Here is a 15936-nt window from a genome sequence, read left to right as displayed (position 1 = left end):
ATTATCTTTCGATCTACCACTTGGTTGGGGCTAATTTTAAAGTTTTGAAGTAAGAAAAATTTTCACCATCTAAGATTTTCGAAAATGGCAAATTTTATTTTTCTCCATAGAGATACCACAGGGATGGCAGCCATTTTGAATTTCAAATATTGGTAAATTTTAGGTAATTTGTTTCTCTAGTACCAAACTTAACATAGTGACCAACAAGTTCTGGTTTAATTTGGTGAGAAAAAGGTTGGAAGTTTCATTTTCAGTTTTTGCTATTCTGGGCACAACAAACAGGATTGGTACATGAACTCAATGAAGAAATTGATATTTTACGCATAGAATGCTTATTTCGACACATTTATCTGTGATTAACAATGTAAATTTCATTTAAAATGTATACTTTGCCAGTGCACTTACACATAAGCTGGGATAATTGTTACGGTATACCAGGTATATTACATTGCATTGGGCAAATTTGCACAGATCTGAATATTCAAAGAGGATATCGTTTGATTTCATAAACAATACAGCCACTGATTCATAAGACCTTTCTGAGTGATTGTCAATATTTGATGGTTTGGATCGGTTCGCTTAAATTAAATCAAACACGGTATTCATTATTTGATGATTTCCATCAATAATTTGAATCAGATAATTTTGCTGTAGCTTCACAAAAAGCTGACGGAAATGTGTAAAGTAGATTTACAAGCGAGTTTCATCAGAACTTGTTGCAGTAAACAATATTTTCCTTCCTAAATCAGTAAAATGCACCGTAAAAACATGGAGTTAGTGGGAATGGGTTTATTTTTGTACTGTCTTTGTTGCTTCAACTTTTCCCCATGTCTTGAGATGTGATTGACATCTAATGAAGTGCCTTTGATAGGTGTACAGATAGCTTTGACAGTTTCTTTTCCAGTTTTGTTTGAATTTTTTTCTGCTATCTACTGTAAAAGCATCAGGCAGAATGTACCTTGGGCAAAATACATTCAGATTCTCAAACTTTTACAATATTCTTTAGGCCTACCACTTAGAGTGGCTCATTTTGACGCTTAACAAGTGATATACTTTTCACTGGCTTAGTTAGGTGAAAATCAGGAATTTTGTTTTCCCCCAATAGAGGCAAAACAGGGATGGCCACCATTTTGAATTTCAAATATTGGTTAGTATTGCAGCATTGGTTTCTCTAATGCCAAACTTCGCAAGGTGAACTCAAATTTCTGTTCTTGATTTTGACAGAGAATGGTTTAAAGTTTCCTCACAGAAAGTTTGAGCAAAAGTTTAAGTCTTTCGTTTTGGAGGCATTAACTACTGGTACCTTGATTTGCTACTGGTCTCAGACACAAGCTGTATTCCGAACAGATTTGCTTATCAATGTACACAGGAATTCACTGTCATATTCCTGGCACTGCGTCATTTATCGTATCATTTATTGTTGACAAATTTTTCACGTGTAAAGTGAAAGGTTCCACAATAATATGGGGAAATTATTATTGGGGAACTTTTAGCTTTGTAACTCTTGAAACAAAATAACACTGTGACTACAGGCATACTGCAGCTGTTTAGGAAAACAGTTTGCAGTGTGCACATATTACCAGCATACCAGTTGAGCATCTGTGTTAATTTTCTAATTTTGTGCAAATTAGCGGCTAATTACTGATGTAAAAGTTATGCAAATCATCAATGAATTGCTTTATTTTTAGGAAGGCTTAGATGAAGCTCCACGTGGCCGTGAACTTGACTTTGAATGAAAATAATGTGATAATTAACGACTGTCAGCTGTGACTGTGACCTGAACAATTAACCAAAGTAGGTAGCCAGTACATTTCAAGTACTGTATAAAGAATAAAATCAATATATTTATTATCTATATCAGTATATCTAAGTTACTCATTCCCTCTGATGAGCAGATTTCTAAGATTTATTGAAATAGTCGTTTTCTGAGATATCATGCTGTACCGGTATGTTAAATTTTGCCAAGGTTTTATTTTAAAACGAACACAAAAATATCATGTTGGTGGCATTAATAGGTGTAAACTCTTACATTACGACATGAGAAAATTACAAAAAAATCAAAAACTAGTTAAAAGCATGAAAATTCGTGATGAAGAAATTTGAATTCATAAAAGATTGCGCTATGTCAAAAACTTGAACTGATATGTCATACATGATATGAATATTTCAAAATGGAAAACATATTTTTATTACTGGTAGGGCACTTAAAAGCAATAGTTAGCACCTGGTATCTAATAGTGGTACTAGGAGACTGCATTCATGGGTAAATGATCAAATGATTGAATTCAACAAGGTCTTTGACACTTGGTATGATTGTTAAAGATGTGTAGACTTTAGCCAACTGTCATTCTATCAGTCATTCAAGCTATTTGCTTGGTCTGTAAATGCCATCCTCATTTAGCTTGTGTTATGTAGAAAATCTACTGAATTGATGTGCATGAATCTGGTATAGCAAGAAATGAAATTGATTATTAATAGACTTAAAAAATTTGAAAGTATCTTGTAAATTTAAATATCTTTGTTATTATTTGAGTGATTTAGTGCTGTAAAAGAAAAAATTGTCCATTCACAATTCATATTTCAGTAATTTTTGAGTTTTTATGCAAAGGTGACACCATAGGGAAAATAATTTTCCATCTACCACTCAGAGTTTATAGGTTACTTAGTTCTGATTGGCTAATGCAAATGATGCAATATGACACAACTTTTCATAATTTATCACTGTAGCAAATCATCCCAGACAGACTGTCTCCGCCTCAGTGATTAAACTAATCAATCACCTGCTTAGCATAATATTCCATGGTGGTAGTCCATCAAATATGCAGATTATTGTCATTTCAAATTATTTTTCATTCAGAGATGATAGTTTCCAAGGCAAGCATTTGAATATTGAGAACAAATTTTGATCAATGCATGTAGGCAAAAAATAATGAATATAACCACCGAGATAAATTTTTCAGATAAAAAAAATATAAATCACAAAATAGTGAAAAAGAAGTTAGTATTAATCTGGTGATAAATTATGATCAGAACTAAAACGAAATTTCAGTTCAAGATGAAATACAAATAATATTTACACAGACCTGGCAAAATTTTTTACTGTTAGGCAGATAAGTGTATCCTATAATTTTTCAGAATCTACAACCAGATGTAAAATTTGTTTACGTCCATGATAGAAGTTACTAAAGCACTCTAAAATTTTACTCAGCAGCTAGTAGAATTATGTATGGCACACATACCATTATGATTGCTGAGTGCAGTTGATCAGACATAATATTGATGATGTCATATTTGCATAAATTAAATATTCATCATAGGGGTAATAAATCATCTACATAAGAGCTCCACCCCTGTTGTTATAAGGTAATGAATAATATTTCTAAAGCCATCCCAACCAATTAGCACACAGGTGTGACATGTACATTGACTAAAGCTGGGCCTCGCAAATGACAGAACATTGTATTTTGTTCAGCCAAAAGTTATCATTGAGCACGCATTCAATTCTGGTTTGTTGAGCAATTTAATCCATTGGTGTACAAGGTTTGGACTTATTTGTCATTTCCCGCGAGGTGATTTGTGATATTCACTGAGAAAATGGCAGGTTGAAAAGACCTATTGTATAAACAGCCTGGTTTGGTAGTTCAAACTGAAAGGCTTCGGTGAATAGGTGTTTTTTTGGATATGGTACACCAGCAGTGACTGGCACAGAAAGCTATAGAGTTCGATCGAAACAAAAGCTGCATTTCAAATATTGTAAATTTTCAACATATTTCACAAGAAATGATATCTTTTCACTCATTTCTTCACAGCACTCTTTTTTTTAAACTGAATAAAATGAGACTAGACTTCAGCGAAGACTTATAAACAAGTGTAAATGAATGTGTAAATGAATATGTGTGTGCTGATAGTCACTCTTGTCCGGTACCGGTACCTGCAGTTGATAAACTGGGTAATTAGGTAATCAAGAAGTTGGATTCTTTCAATGAACTTCAGTTTTAAAACAAAAATACATCAATTAAACAGCCATAAAAGTTAGGAATTCTTACCCGTATATGGTAGCCATGTTGTCGCGTGTCCGTTTGCCGAAAAATTCACAAAGATTTTCGCTATAAACTGACATAAAAACGGAAATATATTTTAAGGTGACTGCTCGACTGACAAAGGCGCCTTCATGGCCGCTGTTGTTCTGGTGTGGGAGTTGTTTAGAGTTTGTTGTTATACAACACAGAATGGGTACGGTACTGTATGTGCAATTGTCAGGACTTGAGGGACAAAACACACACACCTGAGTGAAAGGCAACTCTGCAGATGTCTAATCAGTGATGGAATCTGTCCAACTCTGTCCAGTAGTTTCGCTTACATAATATGTCAACACAATCCTTCCAGCCACACCAAAACCAAACATACTTGAGCAACTTAAGAAATGGCCTTCTGACTTTCCTGATGTCTCTCACTGAACTACTTAAACATGGTCAAAATTGGGATAATACCGACCAAAACTGGCAATGTAAAACCTTGAGAAAACCCTAATTTATGCATGTAATTTACATAAATGAGACACTTGGTCTCATTAGCATCAATGACTCAGAAACTGCTTCTATGTATAGAATGTTTGCCAATTCTGTAACTTTAAATTATAACCATCACATATTCTAGCAAAATTTTCATGAGAAATTTTCAAAATTTTGCATTTTTGTACCAAATACAATCAGACTAACGATTCATCTACCGCAGTAATGTTTGCAGATACTTTCACAGAAGATTTAATTTGTAACGGGTATGATATTACATCAGGATAATTTGTACTGCCACAAGGCTTGACTGAGTTAACCATTGTTACACCAACTGCCTTGAGGTAAAATCTTTTCAACATCAGACAAAAAGCTGGACACAAAACTCTCAAGGCAATGGACCAGTCTGTCTGGACAATAGCACAATGGTTATAACACAGTCCCAGTATTGGCTGGGGATTACTTCAACCTGTACATTCACACCTATATTCTACATTTTTACAAAGAGCGCAGACAAGTACCGTTTGTCCATTATTTCAATTTGCATCCCCATTTTCTTGTGAAGAGGCCCAACTATATTATTGAAAACTATGGCATTGGGCCAAACCATTGTGACAAAGGGGTTAAAAGGCATCAGAATGTTCAATAAAGAGAATACTTAAAATCCTTACAAAGAGACACACTTGGTTCTTACAATGATACAGTGGATAGGGAAGTCTTTAAATACTAAAAGGACTTTCTAAATTGCAAATTGTTCAAAAGTCAAAGAATCCACAGTTGAAGAAAGAACCAAAATACTTTGTGGTGCAGGAAAGCTCAGCCACACTGAATGCAGTACAACCTCTTTGCTAGGAGCCAAACTCAGCTGAAATGCCTATATGTTGAAAAGTGTAATACATTTTATGAAAAAATATTAGCGTATAATTACTTACTTCAACACAAGGAAAAAAAGATTATTCAAACTAAACATCAAAAGTGATGGAATTAGAAATTCTCGATTCAAAGGCTGGGTTCTTCCCTTGAAGGCTTCTTGGACTAATTAAAAGATCTCAGTGCAAAACATGTAAAATTCAAACTCAAAATTTGGAATATTTCTTTTTCACAAAATTATAAACTCAGGTCTGTTCTGGCAAATAAAGACAAATAATCAGACTTTTGGAGTTGACTTGCAATAATCATGACTGTTGATCTGTAATGCATTTACATGTATAACCAGACCGTGTGAAAAGTTGAACTGATCCCCAGAGACACTGTGATACAGAAACAAGCATGTAAAGAGAGTAAAAGAGCGAATATGTTACAAACCAACAAACAATACCCCTTGCCAACAAAGCCCTTTTGAAAAGCCATGTTTTACATAACAACGGAAGGAACTTAGATTGTTACTGTGGTTGCTTCTTCATTGTGCTTCAAAAAGCTTTGAAAAAATTGACAAGTCTTCACAGAAAAGTTTGATGACAGCTATCTTAGTGATGATGGCATATTTCAAAAGCTTATAAAACCAATTGTCTGGTACTTATCCCTCCCTTTGAACTCAAAAAAAGCAGTTTTGAATTCACCGGAAACAAAGCCTCGATAACTGACAAAGAAAGCAATGATGGGATTAATTTCACTGCTTAAAATAGAATTCTATTTACTTACAATGATATGGTATATCCGATAGGATCTACAAGCAATAATCTTTATAGACCTTTTCTCTGTCTAGTTGACAAGATAAAAACTTGGTTGCAGATAGAAAATACTTTGTATCCATGGTAACAAGGCATGAATGACAATGCACTAGAATGTTAAACATGCCCTGGTACATATCATATTTTGATGAAACAAAATTTCTACACCAACTTTGGCTATGGTCTAAGGTTTGAAACTATACACTAGCTGTAACCGAACGAAAACTTTCGGGCAAAAATTTCTACTGTCTGTTAAAACACAAGTAAATTGGTGGTTGTATGTTGGTTGTACAACATCTGCTAACTTTTGAAGTTGAACAAGTTCAATGACTGGATACCAATGCAGCGACTTGTTAACTTAAACATCACTGTACAGGTTTGTTTAAAGTTTTACACTGGTACCTAAAAAATTCCAGAATACAATAAGACCGGACCTTACAAAATGTGTCAATGAAAACAGTAATTCTATTGGTATGTCAGATGTATAGATTATACACTGTGTAGCACAGTTTTAGAAATACTAAATTTAATACTTGTATTCAATATGAGAAAAAATTGGTAATTATGGTGCAGGTGAATTTTTTTAAGATTTCTCAGTTAGCTCGGGCAAAAGACAATCTAATTAAAATCAAATATTGTAAATGTGATGAAAACATAGTGCGCTACTTAGTCACCTCTTGTCAAAACAGCAAAAAGTACGCCACATTAGAAACTATCTGATTTAAAAAAGGTTTACCCAAATCACACATACCTTTACACTGTTGTTTGACAAATGCCTGTAGCACTGGTAGATGACTTTAATTTCAAAATTTTCAATTAGTCTGAAATGTGTTTTGGAATGTTTTTCTGGTCATGTGACTTAAATTTTGACAGGTGTCATTTCACAAAAGGAAAAAGAAAATAAGACTGAATGGTGCACCTGTGACCATGACCGTGACCTACTGATTGCCATTTTTACTTGTAACGACTGAAAACAAAAGGGTTCAGAAGTGATTCTTGAACGGAATGTCTGAAATCTGACACAAAAACTTCAAAGTCACCTACAGCAAACTATACTAAATCTATGAACAAGGCTTCTACAGATACAAAAGGGAATTCAACTTGAAAGTTCTGGACAGAAAAATCACACCAAAAGAGAAAAGTGTAAAACATCCTGTACCTACCTGACAGCAGTTAAGAGAGACTAGAACATTGAAATACTTGTACATCCTTACCCCTTGAGCAAAAACGCACATCGACACAAAAGTATTACAGTTTAGAGTAAACAGCAGCAAGGAAGTTTGGTCATTAGTCAAATAAAACTTACATGCGTCATTGAGAGCTCAGGTTTCAATAGATAAAGTCCTCTCCACTTTTTTTATTATGTTGGTAGGAGAAGTCGTGATAAGCCCTAGTTGAGTTGACACTAATTCTATCAAAGGCAAACACTCAGTGTTCTAAAAAAGGTGACACACAGGAAACGTGCTTGCCACCATGAACTACCCACACAAAAGTTTTAACATTTATGTTCTCAGTTCTAGTATTACCGAAAATTCACAAACACAGGTGTAGATTTTTAAAAAACATAAATTTGACTGCTCTAGAAAACACTAAGAATTGAGTTTTTGAAAGATTTTATAGATAAACTCATGGCGACAGAAGAATGCGTCCGGAGACAAATTTTCAGATTCTCCAAGTCTTACTAAAATTCCATTGTTGTCACTTGCTTGTGTGGATTCACTTCAAAGAGTGTACACGAAATTAAATTTTCACTGTCCTCTTTTTGTTGTGAAAATTGCCAATTTGAATTTTTCCCCCACAGGGTTAAAGAAAAGAATGGCGATTATTTTAAGTTTTATGTGCCGGTAAATCACTTCACTTCAAAATACAGACACATGCAGCTGCATGCTTCCAAGATGCTCTGTCACTACAGTACGTGTCATGCAGCTGATGTGCGTATTCTACAATCCCATGAGCATTTTCTACATGTTTGACTAACTGGCCAATCACAGTGATGCTAGAGTTGAGTTTCTCCGTCTTGATGTAAAAAAATTAAACGATAACAAGGAAAACATGACAAAACTAAATTTCAAAAGACTATACGGATATTATGACAGAGCGTCCTCAAAGCTAATTGAATGCAACTGATTCAGGATTCTAATTTGTCTTTTGGCAAACACAATATATAATACACATAGAGCAGGGTAACACCCTGAGAATACATTTCTATCACAGGACGATAGAAATATTACTGTATAGGGTTCCTAAAACATTTGAAATGTGTGGATGGTAGAATGCTGCAAACTGATTTATGCTACATGTATCTGCATGCATTCACAGGGCAAATCATATCATTTGAACTTGGCACCATTCCCGCTCCATAGTCCACACTGGGCATGGAATGCTGGTAAAATTCCACTGAGTTCTTCACCTAACACTCTATAATATCCAGGCAAATTTCAAAACAAGGTTACATAACCTTGTTAAAATTTTTCTGGTCTCTCCTAAACACAAATACCGGTACATGTAACGCCCAAAAGACAAATTCCTGTTTTGTCAACAGTGATGTAATTTTTAATTTGCAAGGTGCAACTATGGTCCAACCAGTACAGACAAAGAGAGATTGATCTTGCATATATGTGTTACTACGGAAACAAAGTGTAAAACAATGCCATGAATGTTACCATGGTTACAAAAACATCAGTCACTCATGCAATGTTCCAAACCCCACCATTCACAATTCACTTTTGTGAATATACATGGAATTAGAAGTTTTCAAAAATATTTCCCGGTGGCAAATATTTTCATTCGAGTATCATTTAATGATGAATGTGTCTTTCAGCTAAATTATGCATTTCACAGAACATGATTACAATTTACTTCTAATTTTAAGGTAAACATTCAATTGTAAAAACAACAGTACATAAAATTAAAGCTTACTAAATTATTTCTGCAAACTACCTAAGTTTTTCTCCAATGGTCCAAAGATGTTGGTAGTCACATTTGAAAGTCATTCATATGCACCCTGCCACAAGCCCTAAAAGTTATTGGCTTTGGTTTCAACCATTTGTCTACACTATGAGGTTGAAAACACACACCTGAGATTTTGGTGAAACTCTGGAGCTGTGGGACAATGCTACTATTTCATGGCGTGATTTTCATGCTAACGGAAAATGAGAATTTCTAAAATTATGACCATGAAGTCGCCAGTACATTATGACATGTCAAATCTGACCAACTGACATTGTCTCATTTTGCATACAGTTTGTTCCAACACAGATAGCAGTCTTCTGTCTATGGTTGAAACATATATGTATCTAAATAGCTTTGATATACATATTCTATATAGACATCTGTAGATAATTGTCAGACTTGCCATCTTTACATATATTGGAAGTATCACTATTTTTTGTTGACAATTCTTGCCAATAGACCACAGCTGTTACTTTTTGATATTTTCATAATTTCTATTCTAGCAAACAGGTGCACTAATATTCCTTATCTGGCAAGTTTGTTGCAACATTGTAGTATGAACACACTGCACATTGTGTAATGCGATATCATTGCTGTTGATGAATGGATTCCAGGGGATGAAATATGCCACACATCGACATCAGTATATGACAGACTTGATATACACATATAGGCTGTGTTAATAAATTGATCACTACTGGGGCATTTTCAACACACTTTTTTGGAGCAGAACAAGAAACTAGACTGAAGACAAAACAAAAACATTGGAATCTTGGGAAAGATACAGGCGGCATGCAATAAAAAACTTAAGTGACATATGTAACTCCCATGCTATTCAATTATTGAATACTCAGAGTTAAAGTGACCGACTTTAGAGTTATTGCACTATATCAAGTGAAAAATATGTCTGGTACATGTACAACATTTCACATTACAAGGGTACCTACATTGACCAATTCCACAAAATATTACACAACTTGATCTGTGATGTACCGTCTTGCTTCTGACTAACCAATGGCATCAGTCAAGGGGTAATCAGGGAGGGCTGTTAAAATTCCAAACTCACTTGCAACGTCAACTTGAAGACAGGTGGGAAAAATCACGACAAAAGTATAGAACATGATCACATTGTCCAAGAATCTCTGTCACTCTACAAACCACTGCCTGGGAATACATAGCATACGGAATGCAATTCCCAGGAACCTTAGATATACACAGCATCAAATACCTTCCATACGGCACGTACGGCAAAGAAAAGGCCAGACACAATTATCTTTGTTATTTCCTGCAAGTCAAGGAAAGTCACAAATAAAGGGAAAAGGGTTCCTTTCTCCATCAAATCACAAATAAGAAACAATAATTACTTGTAACACATTTCATAATATTCCGCATTATTTCAATGATACAATTTTTTTTAATTTTTGGTTCAAGCCTCTTGCCAAAAACATGGGAATAAAAAACTTTAGCTGCAGCAAAGTGGTTGAATATCTGTTTTCCACAGCTGTCTCCCCTCTTCGATAATGGTGCAGTCCACATACCTATGATTAGATTGCTGTCACAAATGGGCGATTAAAAATGGCTGCAAGTTTTCACTAGGCATGTAATTGAGTTTGTACAAAATTCAAACACAGGAGTCACGACGACCCTTCAGAAATAATTAGAAGTACCGGCAATACAGGTATTCATCTCCATTGGAGACCAAATGGATGTATTACCTTGAAGTACTGTAGTATGTGCATTGAAACTGAAAAACTTAAAACTTTTGCTCAAACTTTCAAGGAAACTTTCAAGTAATTCCAAATAAAGAAAAGAAACCAGGCTTCACCTGCAAATTGTTTTACTTGAGAAACAAATATCAAGTTTTAGATATTTGGAAATCAAAAGCTATCCTGGTGTTTACTTTATGGAAAAAAAATTAAATTTGATTTTTACCGTACACAAGTAAGAAAGTGAAAACATAAAAAAATCAGAAATAGTAAATCAGAAAAGAATTGTAAAAATTTGAGAGTCAGAATATCTACCTCCGAGGCACTTCCTACTTTTAGCAAAATAATAATACACAATAAGAAAGATCATATTTACTTAATGCTTTCCTAAAGTCACTCCATAAGTATGAAAAGTAATGTGAAGTGAAGTTCACAATAATACTGCACACAGATATTACTGTAAGACTATTCTTGCTTTTACGAAAGAACTCAAAACTCAAAATGTTTTACTTGTGTTGGAGAGCGGCAAACTGTTGTTCATCAATGCCACATACTTTGTCTTGCAGCTCTTTTAAAAGTAATATGAACTGGTAAATGTGTCATGAATTGCATTATAATAAATTGAACACAGATTTCATTCTGTAATTGTAAACTGCTTTGGTAATTATTGACTATACAAGTTCAAGTACAGAGTTGAGTAATTTGGTGGATGTGGACTTCATTTGTGAGTCACTATGATCCAAACTGACTTTTTAAAAAAAGGACAATTGATTAAATCTTGAGAAACTGACCATTTAATATTTCTAAATGAGCTTCATATACTGTTAGTTACATGCAATGAAACAAGCTTGATTCAAATTTTGAATAACGAGCAACTTATCTACAACATTTTAAGTGTACTTTTACATGCAAAGGCAATTCAGCTAAAACATAAGCTTTTGATTCTTTGCTACAAATCATAACTGAATTTACTGATTGGTAAATGTCTGGTATGTTTTTACACCAGTCTGTGCAACTGCCTGACTCTGTAAGATTCGTAAGTCCTCTGTCTGCACACACGTGAGTCAATTAACCTGCTTTACATCATATAAGTTGTTTACGGTCTAATAATTTACTGGCCACTTATCAAGTCCAACTTTACGACCACTTTTTGTGCGTTTTTTTCACTTGCGCAAACCCGTCTGCATTTAATAAAGTAGTCTGAATAATGCAAGAGCCCATGAATATGTGGTAATATAGATACTAGAAAGGATCGTATCGTACGTTGCTTGTCGTAAAACATCTGGATGCATTAAAAAGCCCATAGATTTGCAATCAATAGCTGTTGTAATTGATTATCCTGTCTGTATGCAGGCTCACGGCTGGTTGTCATGGAGATATGATGAATGACGTATAAGAATTTGACTTGATAGCTAATGATGGCTTCAATGTACACACGTCTCTACAAACCTTCATCTCTACTATATCCTTGAAGTATCATGATTAGACATGGACACTGATTGGTCAATTGAATGGCTACAATGTAAAGTTACAACCAACATGCAACATCTGCTGACCTTGAGAAATGTATAATCTAAGAATGCCACACACATGGAGGAGATTTGATGAGAAGTCTCAAGATAAAGCTTTTTTGAAAGTAAATTCTATCTGGCTAAGATGAAATTTTCAAACATCTGGACTTGATACTTGTTCTGAGTTTGGGATTTAATTTCACAACTACCACAAATATCAGACTAAATTTTGCATATTGTGTGAAATACATGTAGTCAACAAAAATGTACAGAACACTGAAGTTCACCATATGACTTCAACATGACTATTTAAGATATGCACCAAGATTGCTAGAATCACAAAAACGGGCTCAATTTAACACCTAAATTTTTCAAGTTCATGCACTTTCTACATCAATTGGACGAAGAATAGAGAAAATCTGGACACAAATTCCTTGTAAATGCATATAGAGCTACAGATGCTGTTCACTTCTGTGAAGCCTTAAACTTTCTGTCACTAGAGGGCAGCCTTTTGTGTAAAAAGCAACTTCGGCTCTGCAGGTAGGTTTTTCCTGCATTTCCTGTTGTCATAGAAAAAGAATCCTTACCAAGTTTTCATCACAGGCATAACAAACCACTGCTTAAATATATATATTTTTCACTCCATTGAAATATGCAAATTTTGAATTCAATCATTGGACAATTTTCTTTGAAGCAAGACCAATTTAACACAGAGAAGAATTGCCTTTGATTTCAAGCTCGAGAAGCATACAATTGAGTTGGAAACATTGCTATATAAATGCTAATAGGTATACTTTCATTTTTATGGGTAAGTATAAATAAAAATGTTCAATGTTTAAATGAAGCTCAATCAATTAAACTGCATTGTTGTCATTGGGCAATGCTGGTTTTTAATTTTGGGAGAAAATATAGAGATGTTTACACGGCTTTAAATACCATAAGTCAAATGTAGTGATCAAATCATATGGCTTTGGTTTGCCCTTGAAGGTAACTGATTAACCCTTTCACCATCATGGTTTGTCCCAAATCCATTGTTTTCTATGGTAAAGTTGGACCTGTATACAGGGAACTGGGGGTGAAAGGGTTAAACAAACAACACAAAGTAACCATAGATCTTTATCACAACGAACAGATACTGAAGTAGAATAAATCACTCATTTCATCAATATATCTATCAATCCACATTGATCAAACAGAATTATCCAAACTATGATGAATTCGTGATAAACGCTGAAGTGTTGAAAGCTATTTCTGACAGGATTATTGTCTGCAGAAGAAAATCAAAAATTGATTCTAGCCAATTGAAAGTTTGTATAGGAAGAAACTGCATGTTAGAGATATCACACTGGACGTGTAGAAATATTTCATGGAGTGGGCACAACCTATTTTTATCAATAGTGAGTGTGGACCTCTTTACTGAGAATCAGGGGTGTACAATTTAAACAATAGACTGAAAGATCCGTAGCTCAAGGGCAATCTCTAGCTCCAAACATGTCATCTCAATTTGTAGACAAATATTTATTTTTGCATATTAATTAGAGAACAATAACGTGCATTTGCAAACATGCCTTAGAGGAAGCACAGGTCATGGATTTTAGGCACAACTCTCAGAATCACGTCTCGCATGAAGTTTCAAATTTCGAGTGAATTTACTCAAGATGACTTGTTGTCATTCTGGTTCATTGAATACTACCATACAAATTGCCGCACTGCTCTCGATATTTAGAACATGTCCGTCTTTCCTAACAAAGATTACATGTATGTTTAGTAAAGTGACAAACATTATGATTATCAGAACATAAAATTCAATAAGCCATTGAAATACTTCTCAAAAAAAACAAACATGCATTTTCAATCTATTTTGTTCAAACAGTATACATGTGCAAGGACAGTAAATGTAGACTGCTGGTATTAAAAACAGCATGTCTAACAAAACATATTAAGAACCAACCATGACACAAATTTAAACACAGCTGTATAACATAGCCAGTATGGCATCCCTGGCTTCTTTCATTATCATACAATGGATATGACATTTACTGAGGACACAGACCAAGTTGCTTGGAAAAGTAGTTTGACTGATATGAACATAACTTCTTAATTCCGTGATTGAGTCAAAATTCGGTCAATTGATTTTTTTTATTCATCCCAGTCACTATTTTGATAATGACATGTACAGGCTGTGCTTTTGGTGTACTGGACCATGGTCCCTCCACAAAATTGACTGGACAAGGAAGAGTATAGCCCTTGAGTGATGGATACTAGCTGTCAATGCTTTGGTAAAGAAACAGAATCAATGGTTGGTAACAAAGAACATCTAAAAGTCATGGCAACACTGCATGACCTTGTGCCAGTAAGTCAAATGGCTGAGGGAAAAATCCTGTGTACAGTGTACAGGGGTACAGATCTCACATATCATGGCTACTTAGAAAAGAAAACAAACCAAATACATGTACCAGATGAATGTATCAGCTAAGGAGAAGTGTACCTGATATTGAACACTCAATTGATGAGGAAAATAAAATATGCTCAGCTCAGACAAAAGATTTCAATTTAACTTACAGTTTAGGATGATGAACTCTTCCAGCATGGAAATGCCAGTGATGCAGTGATAAAGTCATGTCTGCCCACATGGACTGGGACACAGTTTGATTTCTGGTTGATTTTTTTGTCCCGGAGCAAAGGTATCCTGACCTTGATACATGCATATATGGGTCACACAGTGAGTGGCAGAACTCCTGCAGTGGATAAGGTTACAATCAAAGCAAGGGACTTTCACTGATACAGCAAGCCACAGAAAGAAACCACACATTCAAGGTTTTCGTCCCGTGTACATGCAATAAAGAAGTTATTACAAGTCAAAGCATTTTTACTACACCGACCTGTCTTCTTGTTTACAAGATTTCTTTTTTTATTGAAAAGCCATCAAGAAGCAATACCTCAGATTGTTATGTATGCAGAGTTCCCACAATGCAACTGTGCAGGTTGAATACCACGTTCAGTACTGTTGCATGATGGATTATTTTTCCCCCCAAGTAGTTTAGAAACAAGGTAGTGATTCAGTCCAGATTTAAAAGCCATTGTAATGTCTACATATTACAAATCATTAAAAGCCAATTTAAATCCTGTTTCTTGTCCCTTTGAACAACTTATTTTTGATGTATCTATGTCCCTATTTTCTCTCACAGCAAAATCAATGATCTTTCTACATTGAGGGGACTAACAAAAAGTCTTAACCCTTTGAGCGCTGTAATTTTCTCCTGCCAAAATTTTAGTGCAAAATTTTACCAATTTTTATGAATTTTTCTGTAATTTTTTGATAATTTTGGACCAAAAATGGACATCACATTTCAGTGGCTACAGTTTTTTTCTCAAAATTTTGGAAAAAATCTAAGAAAAACTGACCAGGATTTATATTATAAAGGGGACAAAAATAGACTTTGCCGCTCAAAGGGTTAATGGAATAATTTATGCATTACAAAGGGATGATATAGAAGGAAAAATACATAAAATTTACTGGTCTCTCTTTTGACATTTGAAGTTTAATTTTGTCCAATAATAACAGATATCTAACTGCACGTATTCA

General features: G+C 34.6%; 1 protein-coding gene across 8 annotated transcripts in view; it reads right to left on the bottom strand.

Moving 5' to 3' along the window:
• The window catches only part of LOC139121810 (protein inscuteable homolog), a 69808-nt gene that overhangs the window by 32428 nt on the left and 21444 nt on the right, over positions 1-15936 (bottom strand). The window contains exon 1 of one of the 8 annotated variants that reach the window (XM_070687089.1): positions 7345-7363. The exons of 6 other annotated variants lie outside the window; for them this stretch is intronic. Coding sequence is in view for 1 of the 2 variants with exons in the window: in XM_070687055.1 (XP_070543156.1) it covers positions 4047-4120 (74 nt within the window). In the remaining variant the exon portion in view is untranslated. Of the gene's footprint in view, positions 1-4046; positions 4396-7344; positions 7364-15936 lie in introns of those variants that run through there. One more of the 8 variants, XM_070687055.1, reaches the window with a different exon arrangement.

This window comes from Ptychodera flava, chromosome 2, assembly GCF_041260155.1.
Source record: "Ptychodera flava strain L36383 chromosome 2, AS_Pfla_20210202, whole genome shotgun sequence".
Classification (NCBI taxonomy): Eukaryota; Metazoa; Hemichordata; class Enteropneusta; family Ptychoderidae; genus Ptychodera; species Ptychodera flava.
Note: the sequence above shows the minus strand (reverse complement) of the source record. Positions and strands in the feature narration are given on the sequence as shown.